Here is a 14,669-nt window from a genome sequence, read left to right as displayed (position 1 = left end):
TTATTGGAACCTGTGATGCTAGTCTTTAAAACAGGACTAAGAAAGAACTCTGCTTTGGCCAGTGGATGCTGAATGAGCATCTTTTAGCAGGGTCTGTAATATTAAATGTAGCAGGAACCACTTCACATTGAATGCATTGTGGCTTTGGTGAGGTGAGTGGAAAACCACTATGGAAGGTGATGAAGGATCTCAGTTTAGTTACAAAGTGAATTTTGAAGGCTGGTAGCAGCTGCTGTAGCCTTAAATCCATGCCCTTCACAGTGGTAACCAAACAGTTTTAATGTACAACTGGCCCTGTGCTCCACTTACATAAATGCAGTGTGAGAAACAAAGCCTGAGTCCCCACAGGAAGCCTAGAGGTGTCGGTTTCACCCTCCCAGCTGAAAAAAAAGGACTTACAATGTAAGTGAATATAGAAGTATTTTATTGAACATTCAAACTTCATTAAGACATGTGCAATATGGCAAATTTTACTGGGTTTAACCCTAACTAAGACAATAGTATGATTGCTTGTTTGCTGGGGCTTAGCAACAGGGTCCAGATCACACTTACCACTAATTAAATACTTTATTGAATAAATACATATCAAACAAAAATGCATTTTAATGCTCTTATAAAAGTTTTGAGATTTTGAAAGGCCTTTCCAATTCGATCTGAAGGGTAAGTACATACAATAAAGGAAGGTAGGCTAGTTTAACATAATTGGCTGACTTTATACAGCACTTATATCTTTTAGTCCATAAGTAAATTATTAAATGATAAAGAACATCTAATACAACCACTTCTATGGAACTAGGAAATAAATTTCTAATAAAGAAAAAATTTACAGACCCCATGACTTTCCACCCAACCCCAACAGTCTAACCCTAAAGTGGACAAAGCCGCCGGCTCTCCCCACAAGAGCTCACGACAAAAAGTCGCTTCGCTTATCAAAAATCTGTATTTCTGATCCGTTATGAGCATTGAGACAAGATTCAATAGATCCCCAAAGAAAGAAGCACAATGCAAGTGAATCGCCTATTCAGCAACAGCGAGCACCGCATTCAAACCATCTCCTCTCCAGGGATTAAATGAGGTCAGCCACATTCATTGGCATCTCCTCCACTGTAGTATTGTAGAATGTCTCAATATCACGCAGAATCCTCTTGTCCTCTTCAGTGACAAAGTTTATAGCCACACCCTTCCTGCCAAAACGACCCCCTCGGCCAATCCTACACAGAACAGAGAACGTGTTAATACAGCAGGGAACAGCTCCACTCACTGCAAGGATCTTAAAAACAAGAACATACAGTCATTTTTTATCTGCCAGCAGCCAGTTTATACTGTATTTACAGGGCTGGCTGCTGACCAACGTCACCTCTGGTTAAGAAAAACTAGCAGTTAGTGCCAACAGTACAAGTGTCCATCCTATGGAGAGCAGCAGAGCTTCGCTTTGGGCTGCAAAGCCAGATCTTCATGTAATGGTTGGTACTGCAGTAACTCCTCTCCCTCCTCCCCTCCTTGAGGAATCAAAAGCCCAAACCACATGCATCCAATCTCCAGCACGTGGGGCACAGAGATGGTTTATCTTTTGAAAAATCAGAACTTCTTGTTCATCCAATAACATGGAGCAGCACGCTCCATTTTAATTTAATTTGGCATTAATGGTTTCCAGTGGGAAAACTTAGGGTTTTTGTAGGAACAGAAGTATAAGCTCGCTGTTCTATAGTCTACATCTGTTACACACCATCCATTTAGTTACACCCACCATCAGTTCTACCTTCCTGCTGCCTGCCCAACACAGCACCTCATCAACAAGGGCTACACACAGAAATGGCTCACAGAACTTAGTGAATAATCATGACAAAAGAAATATAAATACCGACTCGCTCTTTATTCAAACTGTGCCGCTTACGAATCCACGTCCTAAATTACGTCAACGCCGTTTCTGAGCACCATCTTGTGTCATCAACTGCTGCTATCGACTCCTGTATTTTTTTACATCAAGTAACAAAGCACAGTTTACTTAATTTAGGGACATTCACTGAAGCAGTTAAACTAAACCTAGGGAAACAAAACTCAAGTTGCTACCAGACGACACACACCACAGAGGAAAGAACCACTGCAGGAGGAGCCACCGAGAGCAAACAAGGCACACACAGCACCAACACAAGGAGACCTCCAGGAGTGAAGGCAGATCCAAACCACTGGGCTTGCCAGCATTAATGTTTACAGACTGTGCAGCAGCAGTAGAGTGAGGGTCAGCCAGGACCTGGGATCCAGCTGATAACCTAAGATGCTATGCCAGTAATGGCATCGTCATCAACTGCTACAACCTGGACCATGGAGGCAGCTCACCCACACGTCAGCAACACACGTATCAGCCATTGCTGAACCCTGCACGTATCTAAGTTTTCCCACTGCTTTTTAAACATCGATTTAAGAGCTCTGCTCCTCCCTCATCTCAGGACTGTGTGCAAACCAGGGCTTGCTTTTTTCAAGCATAAAAAGAGCCAATGCATTTACTTCCTGCTAGTTTTTTTTTGGCTTTGTTAGCAGTTATTGTATGCATGGATGGTAACACTCAGTGACAAAAGGCCAATGGGAAGAGCAGGTGAGGATCTGTGCCAAGTTCTGTACGAACATGGCATTCGGTGCAGTGTTCAAACTAGAGGACAGAGCAAACTGACCTGTGAATGTAGTTTTCACGATTGGTCGGCAGGTCATAATTTATAACCAAAGAAACTTGCTGCACATCAATGCCACGAGCCTGGAAAACAACACAGCACCTTCAGTGCAAGTCACAACCTTTACATTTCATTACTTAGCACTTGCTTTTGTTGACTACATTGTTAGTGATGAACTACAACTGTGTAGTCCATAGTGGAGCATAGTCTTTTTCTCTTCCAAGAAGCTCCAGTAGTTCAAGGCTACAAGAACCTTCACTGAATTATGAAGCTTTTGGCACCACACTGAAAGCTAGTTGTTCGCTGTGAGGTTAATTAATACTCACCAGCAAGTCAGTAGTGATCAAGACACGGCTTGATCCAGATCTGAACTCTCTCATGATAACATCCCGCTCCTTCTGGTCCATGTCACCATGCTGCAGTTAAGAACATGAAAATTACTGTGGCAATTCCAGTACTGCAGACAGGAATACCTTCAGAAATGAGATGTATGAAACCCAGCGTCCCTACCTGCTGTGGGAACTGAGCAGGTAGGGATAGAAGGAAACATTTTTCTTTAAGCAGGGGGAACGATAATACAGCACCACACAGCTATATCATAACTTATCCTGCTTTTATGAGTCTTGATTTTCTGTACACAGCCACCACTTCAAAAGGAAAAGAACAATTCTTACCAGAGCTGAGACTGTGAAGTCCCTGGCATGCATTTTTTCTGTAAGCCAGTCCACTTTTCTCCTTGTATTCAGAAAGATGACAGCCTGAGTGATGGTCAGCGTCTCATACAGGTCACAGAGAGTGTCCAGCTTCCATTCCTGCACACAGCACAAACAGAAATAAAACCCCTCAAGCTATGATCAATAAATCACAACCTTCTGTGCACCTAATTCACAGGTCCTGGACAACCAGAACAATACAGGAAGTTTCTGTAGCAACTGTTGCACCAGATCTTCAGACACAGGACAATGGACATTAAGAAAGAGGTCCACCCCGGTCTTTTTCAATCCAGTGCATTGTTTTTCTTCTTCTTGCGTGTACTCTACTAGCATTACTACAGAAACCAAAGCTCAGCCTCAGCTTCTGTAATTTTAGCACAGTGCTTTAACAAGAAGGTAACGCTTCTGAACTCTTCCAATCCCAAGTGTTAACTGATACCAACCTCTCTTTCAACATTAATGTAGAACTGCTTGATACCCTCCAGAGTCAGTTCTTCCTTCTTCACTAGGATACGTATGGGCTCTCTCATGAACTTTTTGGTCACTTCCAACACATCCATTGGCATTGTAGCTGATAGCAGCACAACCTGGAAAGCATTGCTTGGTGTTAGCACACGACATTGGTTTCTGCTCTGTGACTCTGACCAGGAAAATTGGAGCCATTAACAAAAGCAGTGACCGCATTGCCACATTTATGTCACAGCATGAACCCGACCTTCTGTGCGGTCAAGGCAGACAGGACAGCAATTGAGCAGTTGGCAGCTGAACCAGTAACCAAACCTGCACCCATCAATTGGAACATAAGATGATTTGGTTTTTTTTACCTGAATGTTAGTGCTTAGTTTTTGAAAGATCTCATAGATTTGATCCTTAAATCCTCGGCTCAACATTTCATCAGCTTCATCCAGAACAAACATTTTGATCCATTTAGGTGCTATTAAAAAAAGGGAATACTTGGTTTAATTTCAGGAACATACAACACTTCCTCAATCAGAATTACTGAGCTCCCACCAAGAGAAAAATCAAATCCATACTTACACAGGTAGCGTCTGTTTAACATATCGAACACACGGCCCGGAGTTCCAACCACAATGTGTGGAGCTTCAGCCTGAAGTTTCTGCATTTCATTGCGAACATTTGTGCCACCAATGCAAGCATGGCATGTTGCTCCCATGTAATCTCCAAGGGCCAGAATTACCTTTTGAATCTAAAAATAAAACCCTTCTGTGAGTAGCAGCTACTGGCAGGCTCAGTGCTGTATCATTGCTGATTATGGACTGAAAAGGATTATGTGGCTCTACAGACTATAGAGAAGACCTGCCTCTTATTTTGCCCCACTGCTCGTTATTTAGGTGCTCATTACAAACACTAAGACCGAGGGGCACTTCTGAAGTTGATATTTCACCCTTACCAGTTTTAACCACCTAAAGGCGATTCCCAACTATCTGTTGGGTTGTGAAGCAAGGCCTCAGAAGCAAACTGAGCTGCTAACATCTGCACATGAAGCACTTGTAGGAGGAGCTTAGGAAAGTGCCCTGTGATCTGAGGAGGCTTTGAGAGAAGCCTCATCTCAGCAACATCTTCAGACTGAAAACCAAAGACCAAACTCTCAGTCAGAGGCTCTTGCTCCACTCATCTGTTTTTTTCCAGCTCGTCTGCATCACATCTAATACATTCAGTTTTTCCTTCAAGAAAAATCTTTACCCCAGCACTGGCACTTTGGTATATACTAGTTTTAAAAGCAGAGCAAATTGTACACGATTGATTTTATGCTCCATTATGAACTCTGGTCATTTTAATCTTACAAAGCCAGCATTACTGGGCTAATGATAAAAAATTATGTATCCTTTATGCTCTGTTCAAGCACTCCCACTTACTAAAACAGAACATCAAGCCCTGAGGGTGACATGGACATGCAATGTAACAACATTAAGGCAAGAAAACATCACAGTATTACAGAAACAATGGAGCGGCCACATGCGCACTGCAGTTTTCATGTTGCACAACTGCACGCAAGTTGAAATAGTTTCAAATAGTCCGTTTTGTTTCCACTCAGAACACCAGACTTCAATAACATTTTTTTTGTGGCTGAAGATGCTCCCTCAGAACTGTGCAGCCGAGCAGCTGCTTCCTGCAGCCCCAGCACAGCGCAGCCCTCCACATGCAGCACAACTCTTCCAGCAGGCAGAGAACTCATGGGACAGAAGCCAGTTTATATCCCCCGTTACTCAACATGAAAAGGGTTCTGAATGGATTTTAGTTACAGCCCCTTAAGTCTGTTTGTTGTCTCACAGTTGTGAAACGTGAAACCTATGCAACACACAAGCAGCTTTTTTTTTTAACTACACTATCAATACCTGTTGAGCCAGTTCTCTGGTAGGGGCCAATACTAGTGCTTGGGTCTCCTTGAGATCAATCTCCAACTGCTGCAGGATGGAAATAGCAAATGTGGCTGTCTTGCCAGTACCTGACTGAGCTTGAGCAATCACATCATACCCTAAAAAAAGTAGGATACATATTTACTGTTCCCACATGGGTCATTCGCGTTTAGTTTTATTTCATTCCCCTTGAAATAAGTGATCAGCATTACAAGTTCTCTCCATTTCAGGTCAGTCCCGAAAGATGGTGTACCATCATATCACTTGTTCCATACATTAAAAACATGTACAAATGCAGAAATACAGTATTACATTCAATTTTTTTATGTTTTCTTAATTAACGTGTTGCTATTGGTGTTAAGGAACCACCCTCCTACCTTTGATGCATGGAATAATAGCTCTCTGCTGAATAGCTGAAGGCTTTTCAAAACCATAAGCATAAATACCCCTTAGGAGGGATTCTTTTAAATTCATATCATCAAAATTGTCGACGATCTCATTCCAATTGCTCTGCAATAAAGAATAAAACAAGAAAACACCCCGTGTTACTCCATCCACAACCCATCTCCCTGTATCAGGGACACGATGGAGCTCTGCTCACCTCAATGACACCATCGGGCTCCATTCCCTCGGGGCCGCCATGGTCTCTGCAGGAGGAGAACAACAGCAGCGTCAGCGACGGGCGTATGACAGATCGGCCCAGCAGGTGCCCTGGTACGGAGCCAGCCGCCCCAACTCGCAGCCCATCGGCCTGACTCCCCTCCCCCTTCCCGTGGCTGTTAATGGCGGCCGCAGCGCAGAGCGAGCTCCGCAGCGACGGAGGGAGGGGGAGGAAGGAGGGGGGGGGGGGGGGGGGGGGGGGGGGGGGGGGGGGGGGGGGGAGCCGCTTCCCCCACCCCACCGCGTCAGCAAGTCTCGCGAGAGCTCCACCCCTGGGATTGCGCAAATGGCGCCGTGCGGGCGGTGAGGAGGAAGGCGCCGCTCAGCGCCACGGGCCGCGCCTCAGCAGCGCTATGGCCGACAGGAACGAGGGGGGCTCAGAGCGGGGGTTAATGTGGGGAAAGGGGGATAAAAGCGAGGGGAAAATAAAGGAAATAAGTGCCCGAAATATAAGTACCGCCCTGTTTTATCGCGCAGCGTTGGATAAGAGCTAAAAACAGCCCTTTTTCGTAAGTGGGGATTGTCAGAGATCGGAAATAAGGACGGGAACCCAGAGAAAAGGGGTTTAATCGGGGTTTGATCCCGGCTGGAGAACAGCGCGGGATGGAAACGGCTGGAAGCGGGAGGGGCCGCAGCGCGTCCCGGCCTGTCCCACCCGCAGCGAACAAGGGCCGTGCCCCCCGTACCTGCTGTAATCCGCCGAGCCGCCGGACATGTTCCGCTCAGCAGCGCTGTCCTCAACTGAAAAGGCAAAGCTTCCGCGGCGGCCGCCTTATATATCCGCCCGCTGCCGGACTCGTTTCGCTCCGCTCTGCGCATGGATACACGCCTCACATCGAGGCGGAAAAACACCAATTCCCGCGGATTGAGGCCTCCCCGCGAGCTCTCCCCATCTCCCCTGTCCTCAAGCTGCTCCCAGCGGGTGTTTCTCAGCCCCCGGGGGTCGCGAGGGCGGCGGAACCTCGGACTACTTTTCCACCCCTTGGACGGCGGAAGGATATTGCAGCAGTGGCGGAGTGACGGGGCCGCGCTTCTTCCTCTCCCCCCCCCCCCCCCCCGCTCTGTACGGGGTTTCCCAGCCCGGCCCTGCTGCAGCGGGGGAGGGGAGCGCGGGGCGCCGCGCTGAGGGGAGCTGGGTGCCATGGCTGCGTGATGAGCACGTACCGCCATGGGTGTTTGTAAAGCTCCTCCTGTTCAATCTGAACACAGCCGGGCACAGCGGCTCCTTCGGGCACTGCGGGACTCGCCCCCCGCTCCCCACACACAGAAGTGGCCCCGCTGTACAGAGCTGCTTTCCCATCTTATTTAACGCTGAGGCGGCGGGTGCTGCCCAGCTCCATGCGGGTACAACCCGACATGAGGCGGCTCTGCACAGCCCGCAGGGATCTGCCCCTCATTTCACGTTAAGGGGAAACGTCTGGATGGCTTTAATTCACCCCCTGTGTTTTGCTGTACTGCGTACATCCGTGTTTCTTATGTAGGCAAATAATGGTAGTTGTAAGCCATCGTTTGCTGCCCTCCTTAATACGCATACGTGAGTCACCTCTGAAACTTGTTTCCATAGTGATTCTATATGAACAAGTGCGGTGCTTGGAAAACACGACCCTTTGCTTGTCAGGAATACTGAGAATAGTGCAGAACTGTCTAGAATATCCGTGAGGAGACTCGGAGAGGCCGAACGTACCCATCCTGTGGGAGCATCTGCAGGGGAAACACCTTTAAAGTACCAGCAGTGCCTGAGCTGAGCTGTACAAAGCTGTACAAACACGGCCTCTGGTGACCTGCTGTGCTCCCAGGCCCTGCCTGTGTGGGGTGGGAGGGCTGCAGTGCTGCTTGGTTCACACCGCCCCACAGCAGTGCCCCAATGCCTTCCTAATCCACAGCCGTCTACATGGGACATTTGGAATGTCAGCCATCACTTTTCAGTCTTTGAAGGCCCTTTCAAATAGCTCGTAAGCTGCCATCTCAGAAGCAGGTATAGCACTGGAAGGTCAGACTTTGCCACTGATGCTGGGATTTGCTGCATCCTCCAGCTCTAAAGCTCTCTCATCTGTGTGCAGCCATCTCCACTCAAAGTTTGCTCAAGGCCCGTGTTTGTGTTATCATCAGGCTGCAGTGATAGCAAAAGGATGATATAGAATAACAGCTTTGTCTGTATTGCTGTCATTAGGATCCAGTGCCGCTTATGTGCTTTGCCCTTCGGTAGATGTCTCCCAAAAGACAATCTTGGTGAATCATGAGATCTTTGGTAGGAATGAACAGAACGACGCATTTATTAATACGGGGTAACAGATGGACCAGCTAGTTTAGCAGCTGGGTTTCCAGTCATTACTCATCCACATCAAAGTAAAGAATGATATATCTAAAGAAAGCAGTAGGAGTTGACACCTCCTGAAGCTGAGCTCTAGTTGAGCAATCCCTTGGAAATTTCAGAAAGCTCCTTTTAGAAATCTCCTACCATCACTTGAATGTACCATGAAGCTGTCATGTACATGTGGGGAATGCTGGAACACCCCAAGGTCTCTTCCTATGCTGGACTCCAGTCTTGTGCTGCAGCTGATCATCAAGTCTCCATGATGGCCATGTTGAGTGAAGTGAAAGCGCTTCCTCTCTCTTAGCTGAAGATCTGTCTCATCAAGTCGTCAAGCTTTAGGCCAGTAAGGAGCATTGCCCACAATGCTTAAATGAATTAGGAGCCAAGCGCTGTGCAAAGCCAATGGGATTTGGGCAGCTTTATTTCATTTCTTTGTCTCCTGTGCTTAGTGTGTTCTGGACATTCGGACTTGGTGCTGAGGCCACAGGGTGGACTGGGCCTTTTGCTGAGCGGCTGACTCACTTCTCTGCAATGTACACATGGTGGTTTGTGGCTGTGCTCCCTCATTGCTCCAAGAGCAGGTCTCCAAGCAGCGCTCCTGCTTCAGTTCTGCATGCCTCTAACCTGAGTCCTCTCACTGCCTATAAGATAACAGGTAATCCCAATGCAGATACTCAAAGCAGAATATTATTTTACTTCTGTCATTTCTTCCACCATTAATTCCTCTGCATGCTGTGGAGCTCGATGCTCATACTTTCAGGTCTTGAATGCTCTCCTTGCTGAGTGATTGCATTATTTCTTACAGTTGTAGAGGTTTGTAACCACACCCTGGACACGCCTGCAGCTGAGCTCTGTTCTCCAGTATCTAAAACACTTTCGGTGTGACCACAGCCCTGTCATCCTTGCAGTTCAATCAAATAAGTGATATGTACTAGAGACTTCCTATTCGCTTCTATTGGAATGAGAAGTTTGCACTTCAGTTTATTTCCTCTGTAAAGTGGGGAATCAGTACTTTCCTCAGAGGTTACACGTGGGCTGATGTTTGAAAAGTGTGGAGCTACGTAATGGGAAGAGGCTTAGAAAGCATTTGCTAGGAGTTGCCCGCATGCTTTCAGGATAGAGTTTGTTCTTTCTATTGCAAAGGCAAAGAAAGAGCGATTAAGCAGGTGGCGGCTGCTGATAACATCCGGGCAGTCCTGGGGTTACGTTTGTTTTTTAAGTTAATTACAAGGCTTCTGTACTACCCTGCAATAGCATGCCATGTATTTCCCTGAGAAAGTCTTCAAATAATGTTTTTTTTCCCATTGTTGAGAAAAAGGTAAATTTAATTGTATAAAGCGAGCGCTTTTCCCTTTGATATTGGCAAACCATCTAAGTAAGTTATTTGTTCTCATGGTTGTTCAATTTGGAATCCCCTGAAGATGCCTGAGATTTTTAATCACTGAGCTGATTTCACTTCATTTTTGAAAGAGCCGTGCTGGCCGAGCTGCAGCTGGATTGAATGTTAAGTACCTTTCCTCATTGATTAAACAAACCTCCAAGAAACAGAGTGGTGTTTCTGTCCTTTCAAGGAGGACCCAGGGCCTGTGAGCTGTGCCAAGACAGGAGCCCCACTGTGCCCCAGCAGCTCTCGGATCATACAGGGCTGTATCCACAGCATCATGGTCTGTAGTAAAACAAAAATGGTCAAGGGATCCAGGCCTGTGTGTGTGCTGAAGTCTCCGTCTCCTCCAGGAGAGCGTCTTAACCTGTAAAAGAATATTCTGAGTACAAAGAGCTTGTTCCAACATGTAAATGTTAGCAGTAAAGATGGTCATTAATAAAATGAGCTGCGTGGTTAGAGGTGTTGCCTCGAGGTAAACTTTGGTTTCTGGAAACTGAAAGTTTTCCACAGAGCTTTAATTTTTGTAAGAAATTGGCATCTGTTTATTTCTGAAGGTGAGCACAGATCAGATTCCCCGAGTTTTGGTTTTGTCAGCAGTGCTGGCTTAATAGGAGAATACAGATGAGAGCTTTCAGCTTTGTGCCCTCATTTCATCTGCCTGGAAAATGAGAATTATAATCTCCTATTTTAGAAGTGTCCCTTAGATTGTGAACTGTTTAAGGACTGATTGCTTTCTGTGCTATGCTTCCATCTACACGCGGTTGTTCCAGGAGGGGAGCTGAGGTTTCACCTGGGTAAAAGGTTATAAAAAAAGAATAGTGGTGGTAAATATCGAGGTGTGTTTAATCACTTTTGTTTTGTTAATCCTTGGGAGAATTTTGTTTTGTATGATAAAAGTGTAAATATTAGGAGACTTTCCTCCCTCACAGCATTACAGATGCATGCTGTTGTCAGGATTGGGTCTGAAATGTGTGCCTGAAGCTGCTGAGAAGCTCATTTGTAACCTTTCCCCTCTTTTGTGTGTAGTTTCCTCTTAGGGTTGCAGAGAACCTGTAGGCCAGCCCTTAGCTCCCACGATCTGGGCTGTAACCCACCCCAAAATGCTATTATATTTTGTTTTGTATGGTGAGCGAATGCTACCAGGTACAGCAGGAATGAATGTATAAGGTGCAAGACAGTAAAAAACTCGTGCTTTTATTTTCAGGTGGTGCCCAAGAACTGCTATGCAAGTTCTCTCAGGATCCAGCGATGCCAGCACAGCCAGCACCCAGGTGATCACATTATTTTGGCTTGTAACTGCTGCAGCACTGCTTGTGCTAACCCAGGGCTTCATGACACTGCTGTCAGTAGGGACCAGGAACCTTTGTTCTTCACACAGCAGGAAACAGAAATGGGAGTTCATGTTGAATTTCAGAAATATATTGATTTATTTCATGCATATCTGGGAAGTGGTTAGATGATAATTTACTGGCTTTTTTTTCCCCTTCAATAAATGGAGCAAATGTATGTTCTGCTGTTGAAAGTCATTTTCTCTTGTGCAGGTACTGTAATAGGTTTAAAAAAATCTTCTGAGCCTTATACAATTGTGGGGTTTTTTTTTTTGCTAATATATTCAACCTTTATTTGTAGCACATTCTGCTGATTAATTTAAAAGTGGAAAAAACAGGAAAATCAAATATGGCAGCGATATCTATGTTATAGATATTCAATAACCACCCATTACTACAGATTTCTTTCTTGGCTCATTTGTCTTCTGTAGCTTGTGCCACATTTCCAAATATTTTCTGATATACGTTGCCATGCATTGCAAGACTCTGAGATCTTGTGTGATGTGATTCCTTTTGTTTTAGCAGGAATTTAACAAAGCGCTGATTTAGTTTATTTGTCAGTAATGAGTAAAGACTCATTACAAAATATTTACAGCTTTCCGGACTAATGTGGATATGATATTTTGTGCATCTTAAGCTCAGACTTCTTCCATTCTCGTGTTTCTGTATGAAAAAGCTGAGTATTGCAGGGATTTTACATAGCTTCAATTCATTACACAAAAGGAGTTCTCCAGTTTCCTTTACTGTTATTCATTTGCATTGCTAACATTCATCTTCTAGAACAGACATAGAAGTTTGCACCTTTAGGAGCACATATTTTCTGAAATCACATCAGAACTGTGTTAATTATCGCTGCATTGGAATTGTTTTTGCTAATTTACTGGGCTAACAAACTGCATGTCTTCCTGCAGAAGAAGGAGAGAGGAGTGCAAACCGTAAAGAACTGCTGCCTCAGAGCTGCTGTTGCCATAGAGCTTCTAATGAGGAAAAAACTGCAGCAAGGATTTCTGCTGCTGCTGAAGGTAAGATGAGGGCACGCAAAGGCTGTAGGAGGGGGTGGGGAGGCAGAGGGAGGGAGAAGAAGAAGAAAGTCTGCGTCCTTGCTGTCTAAAAAAGGAAATTCAGTTTCAGTGTACTCGAACAGAATTGCTGGTGCAGAAGAACAAAGCTATCTCGGTTGTTTAGGATAGCAGGAGTGATGAGCAAGCAAGCGCATTCCCATGCTTTCAGGAGGAAATGCTGCAAAGAAGGGAGGAGAAGCAGAGCTATCGTTTAGAAAATACTGCTGCTTTCAGATACCTGCTTCTTGGCACTGCGCTGCATTAGGATTGTTCCCCAGGGTAAAGACAACTGTGGCAGATAAGCAGGAAGTAAAATTAGTGCTGAAAATTTTCAGCATACTCGTACAGATTCTGTCGGTCTATATTAAAATATGTTACATTCAGCAGTACAGTACTGTGAAGCCTTTCAAAAACAACTGCAATTGTGTTGGTTTTTTACAGTGAGGTTGTTGTGATAAATTAATCCTTCCTCAGTCTTTAATGCTGAATGCAGAACTGACATCAGACCTGCTTTCCTTAGTATGTCTTGAACAGGGAAAGCTCTGCAGAATAAGCCTCTCCATGATCTTTGCAGAATTACCCATGAAATCCTCATCCCAAAAGCTGTTGCCACTGTTTCTACACGTCTGTTTTGTCACGTATTGCAGCTTTTTGCTATTGCTTCCCTGCTCATTCTATCAGTCTCTTACCACTTTCTGAGATGTCTTAAGCCATGTGCACTGCCCAGCAAACCCAGCACACCTGCCATGTTTTCACAGCAGGACCCTGAAGAGAATAAAACAACTTGTAGAGGGTGTTACTAAAGGCAGTGATAACACTGGGTGTCTTAGTTACATTAATAGAAGTGTGTCGATATTGTTCAACCACCTGTTCAATGTACTGAGTATGCCTGCATGGAACAGAATTGTGAATTTCCTTTGCAATTTCTTCATTTGCACCTTGTCACCGCTTATCAAATGTCTGACCATCTCTCCTGGAATTCTGTCTGAAGATTGGCACAGAGTGAGTTTCTCCAATAGCAGCCTGTTAGATTGATCGAGAATCATCAGTACAGGCTATCAATAAAAGTATATTTGGGATTCTGATCGTTGTCAGCCTTACAGTCTCTCATGACATGGTTATTCCATGAGATTATAGCACTTGTATGTGCCATTTCTGAGTTGTGAATTGCACTGTGATAGATATATTGATTATGAACACATCAGTTGCATTTTCAGAGGTACGTCATGAGGAGAGAAATGTGTAAGTGTACTTTTTAGGAGTTTGACTCATTTTGTGAGTCACACTCATCTTGGCAGCCTCATGCACAGCACATAGACTCTCTGCAGACTTTGGAACCACTCTTACCTACTGCAATCCTCAGCAAAGCCAGTGGTTGGTGACATCCTATTAAGATTTGCGTGGATCCCTTAAGCTAACACATGAAGATCAAGCCTTAATCCATGATTGAGGTAACCCTTGATGTTACAAGCATTTAGTTCAATGTCAGTGGGTGGTTTAGTGATTTTCTGCTCCAAAGAGTTACCAGTATCTTGTTGGAGTGAATAATTATGTATCTGAGCTCCACTCTGAAATTGTGCATTTCAGAGTTCAGTCAGCTTACGGATCACATTACTCAGAGATCCAAAATGATACCTTAGTCAATTATGACTCTATATAATAAATCCCCCATATGGCAAAAGAAGGTAATAGTAGCTCCTTCAAATTTGGTACAGGCACTGCAGAGCAGTAACAGGTAATAAAGAAAGAAAATTAGCTTTCCACCCCTGACAACCAGCAACAGCTCAAGAGGAATGCAATCTTTATTCATCTGGTAACTGAGGGTGAGAAGTGGATCCCAACTCCACCCTTTACAGTCACTTACATGCACTGCTTGCACCTGAGCATCCTGGGTTAGTCCTGCCTTCTCACCTGGAGCTCAGCTGTTGGTTCAGGCTGTGACCTGGCAATTCCACTGCACCCCTTGTATAGACTGTCCAGGGAGAAATGAATGATCCTTAAGTAGACAAAAATTTAGTTACCTTAGACAAGCTCTTGGTGGAAAGTTATTGTTGTGCAGTCCTAGATCAACTTAATGTAATTCTACGTCTCCAAAAAACAAATAGCTAGAAGCACTCATGTTGCTAATTGAGATTACTCTCAGATATGGGTAAGTATCTTTTGCA

General features: G+C 44.9%; 1 protein-coding gene, 1 long non-coding RNA gene and 3 other non-coding genes across 5 annotated transcripts; 1 reads left to right on the top strand and 4 right to left on the bottom strand.

The window, feature by feature from the left end:
* Nucleotides 1–403: 403 nt before the first annotated feature.
* Nucleotides 404–7,228, bottom strand: EIF4A2 (eukaryotic translation initiation factor 4A2). Its single transcript, XM_015871687.2, has 11 exons — nucleotides 7,104–7,228; nucleotides 6,359–6,404; nucleotides 6,135–6,267; nucleotides 5,737–5,876; nucleotides 4,418–4,586; nucleotides 4,204–4,313; nucleotides 3,823–3,966; nucleotides 3,341–3,478; nucleotides 2,993–3,082; nucleotides 2,670–2,749; nucleotides 404–1,211 (listed from the first exon to the last, which is right to left on the bottom strand). Exons 1-11 carry the CDS (start codon nucleotides 7,130–7,132, stop codon nucleotides 1,067–1,069), a joined length of 1,224 nt encoding a protein of 407 aa, XP_015727173.1. The 5' UTR covers nucleotides 7,133–7,228; the 3' UTR covers nucleotides 404–1,066.
* LOC116653873 lies at nucleotides 3,153–3,280 on the bottom strand. The gene has a single exon (XR_004308467.1). It is a non-coding gene; the product is annotated as a small nucleolar RNA SNORA63 (small nucleolar RNA).
* Nucleotides 3,597–3,777, bottom strand: LOC116653881. Its single transcript, XR_004308474.1, has one exon. It is a non-coding gene; the product is annotated as a small nucleolar RNA SNORA81 (small nucleolar RNA).
* On the bottom strand, nucleotides 5,954–6,023 carry LOC116653883. Its single transcript, XR_004308476.1, has one exon. It is a non-coding gene; the product is annotated as a small nucleolar RNA SNORD2 (small nucleolar RNA).
* Nucleotides 7,229–7,493: 265 nt separating the features above from the next.
* On the top strand, nucleotides 7,494–12,470 carry LOC116653870. Its single transcript, XR_004308464.1, has 3 exons — nucleotides 7,494–9,386; nucleotides 11,320–11,386; nucleotides 12,355–12,470. It is a non-coding gene; the product is annotated as an uncharacterized LOC116653870 (long non-coding RNA).
* The last annotated feature ends 2,199 nt before the right edge of the window (nucleotides 12,471–14,669 follow it).

The sequence above is a fragment of the Coturnix japonica genome, chromosome 9, assembly GCF_001577835.2.
Source record: "Coturnix japonica isolate 7356 chromosome 9, Coturnix japonica 2.1, whole genome shotgun sequence".
NCBI lineage: Eukaryota > Metazoa > Chordata > Aves > Galliformes > Phasianidae > Coturnix > Coturnix japonica.
This window is presented reverse-complemented; position numbering and strand designations above follow the sequence as displayed.

Bases quoted from the DNA above. Each gene is read 5' to 3' on its own strand.
- EIF4A2 (XM_015871687.2), bottom strand. From the start codon at position 7,132: ATGTCCGGCGGCTCGGCGGATTACAGCAG. The intron at 6,405-7,103 runs GTACGGGGGGCA...CTCCTCCTGCAG, and splicing joins GGCTCGGCGGATTACAGCAG to AGACCATGGCGGCCCCGAGG. The intron at 1,212-2,669 runs GTCAGTTTGCTC...TGTTCTGTGTAG, and splicing joins CGTGAAAACTACATTCACAG to GATTGGCCGAGGGGGTCGTT.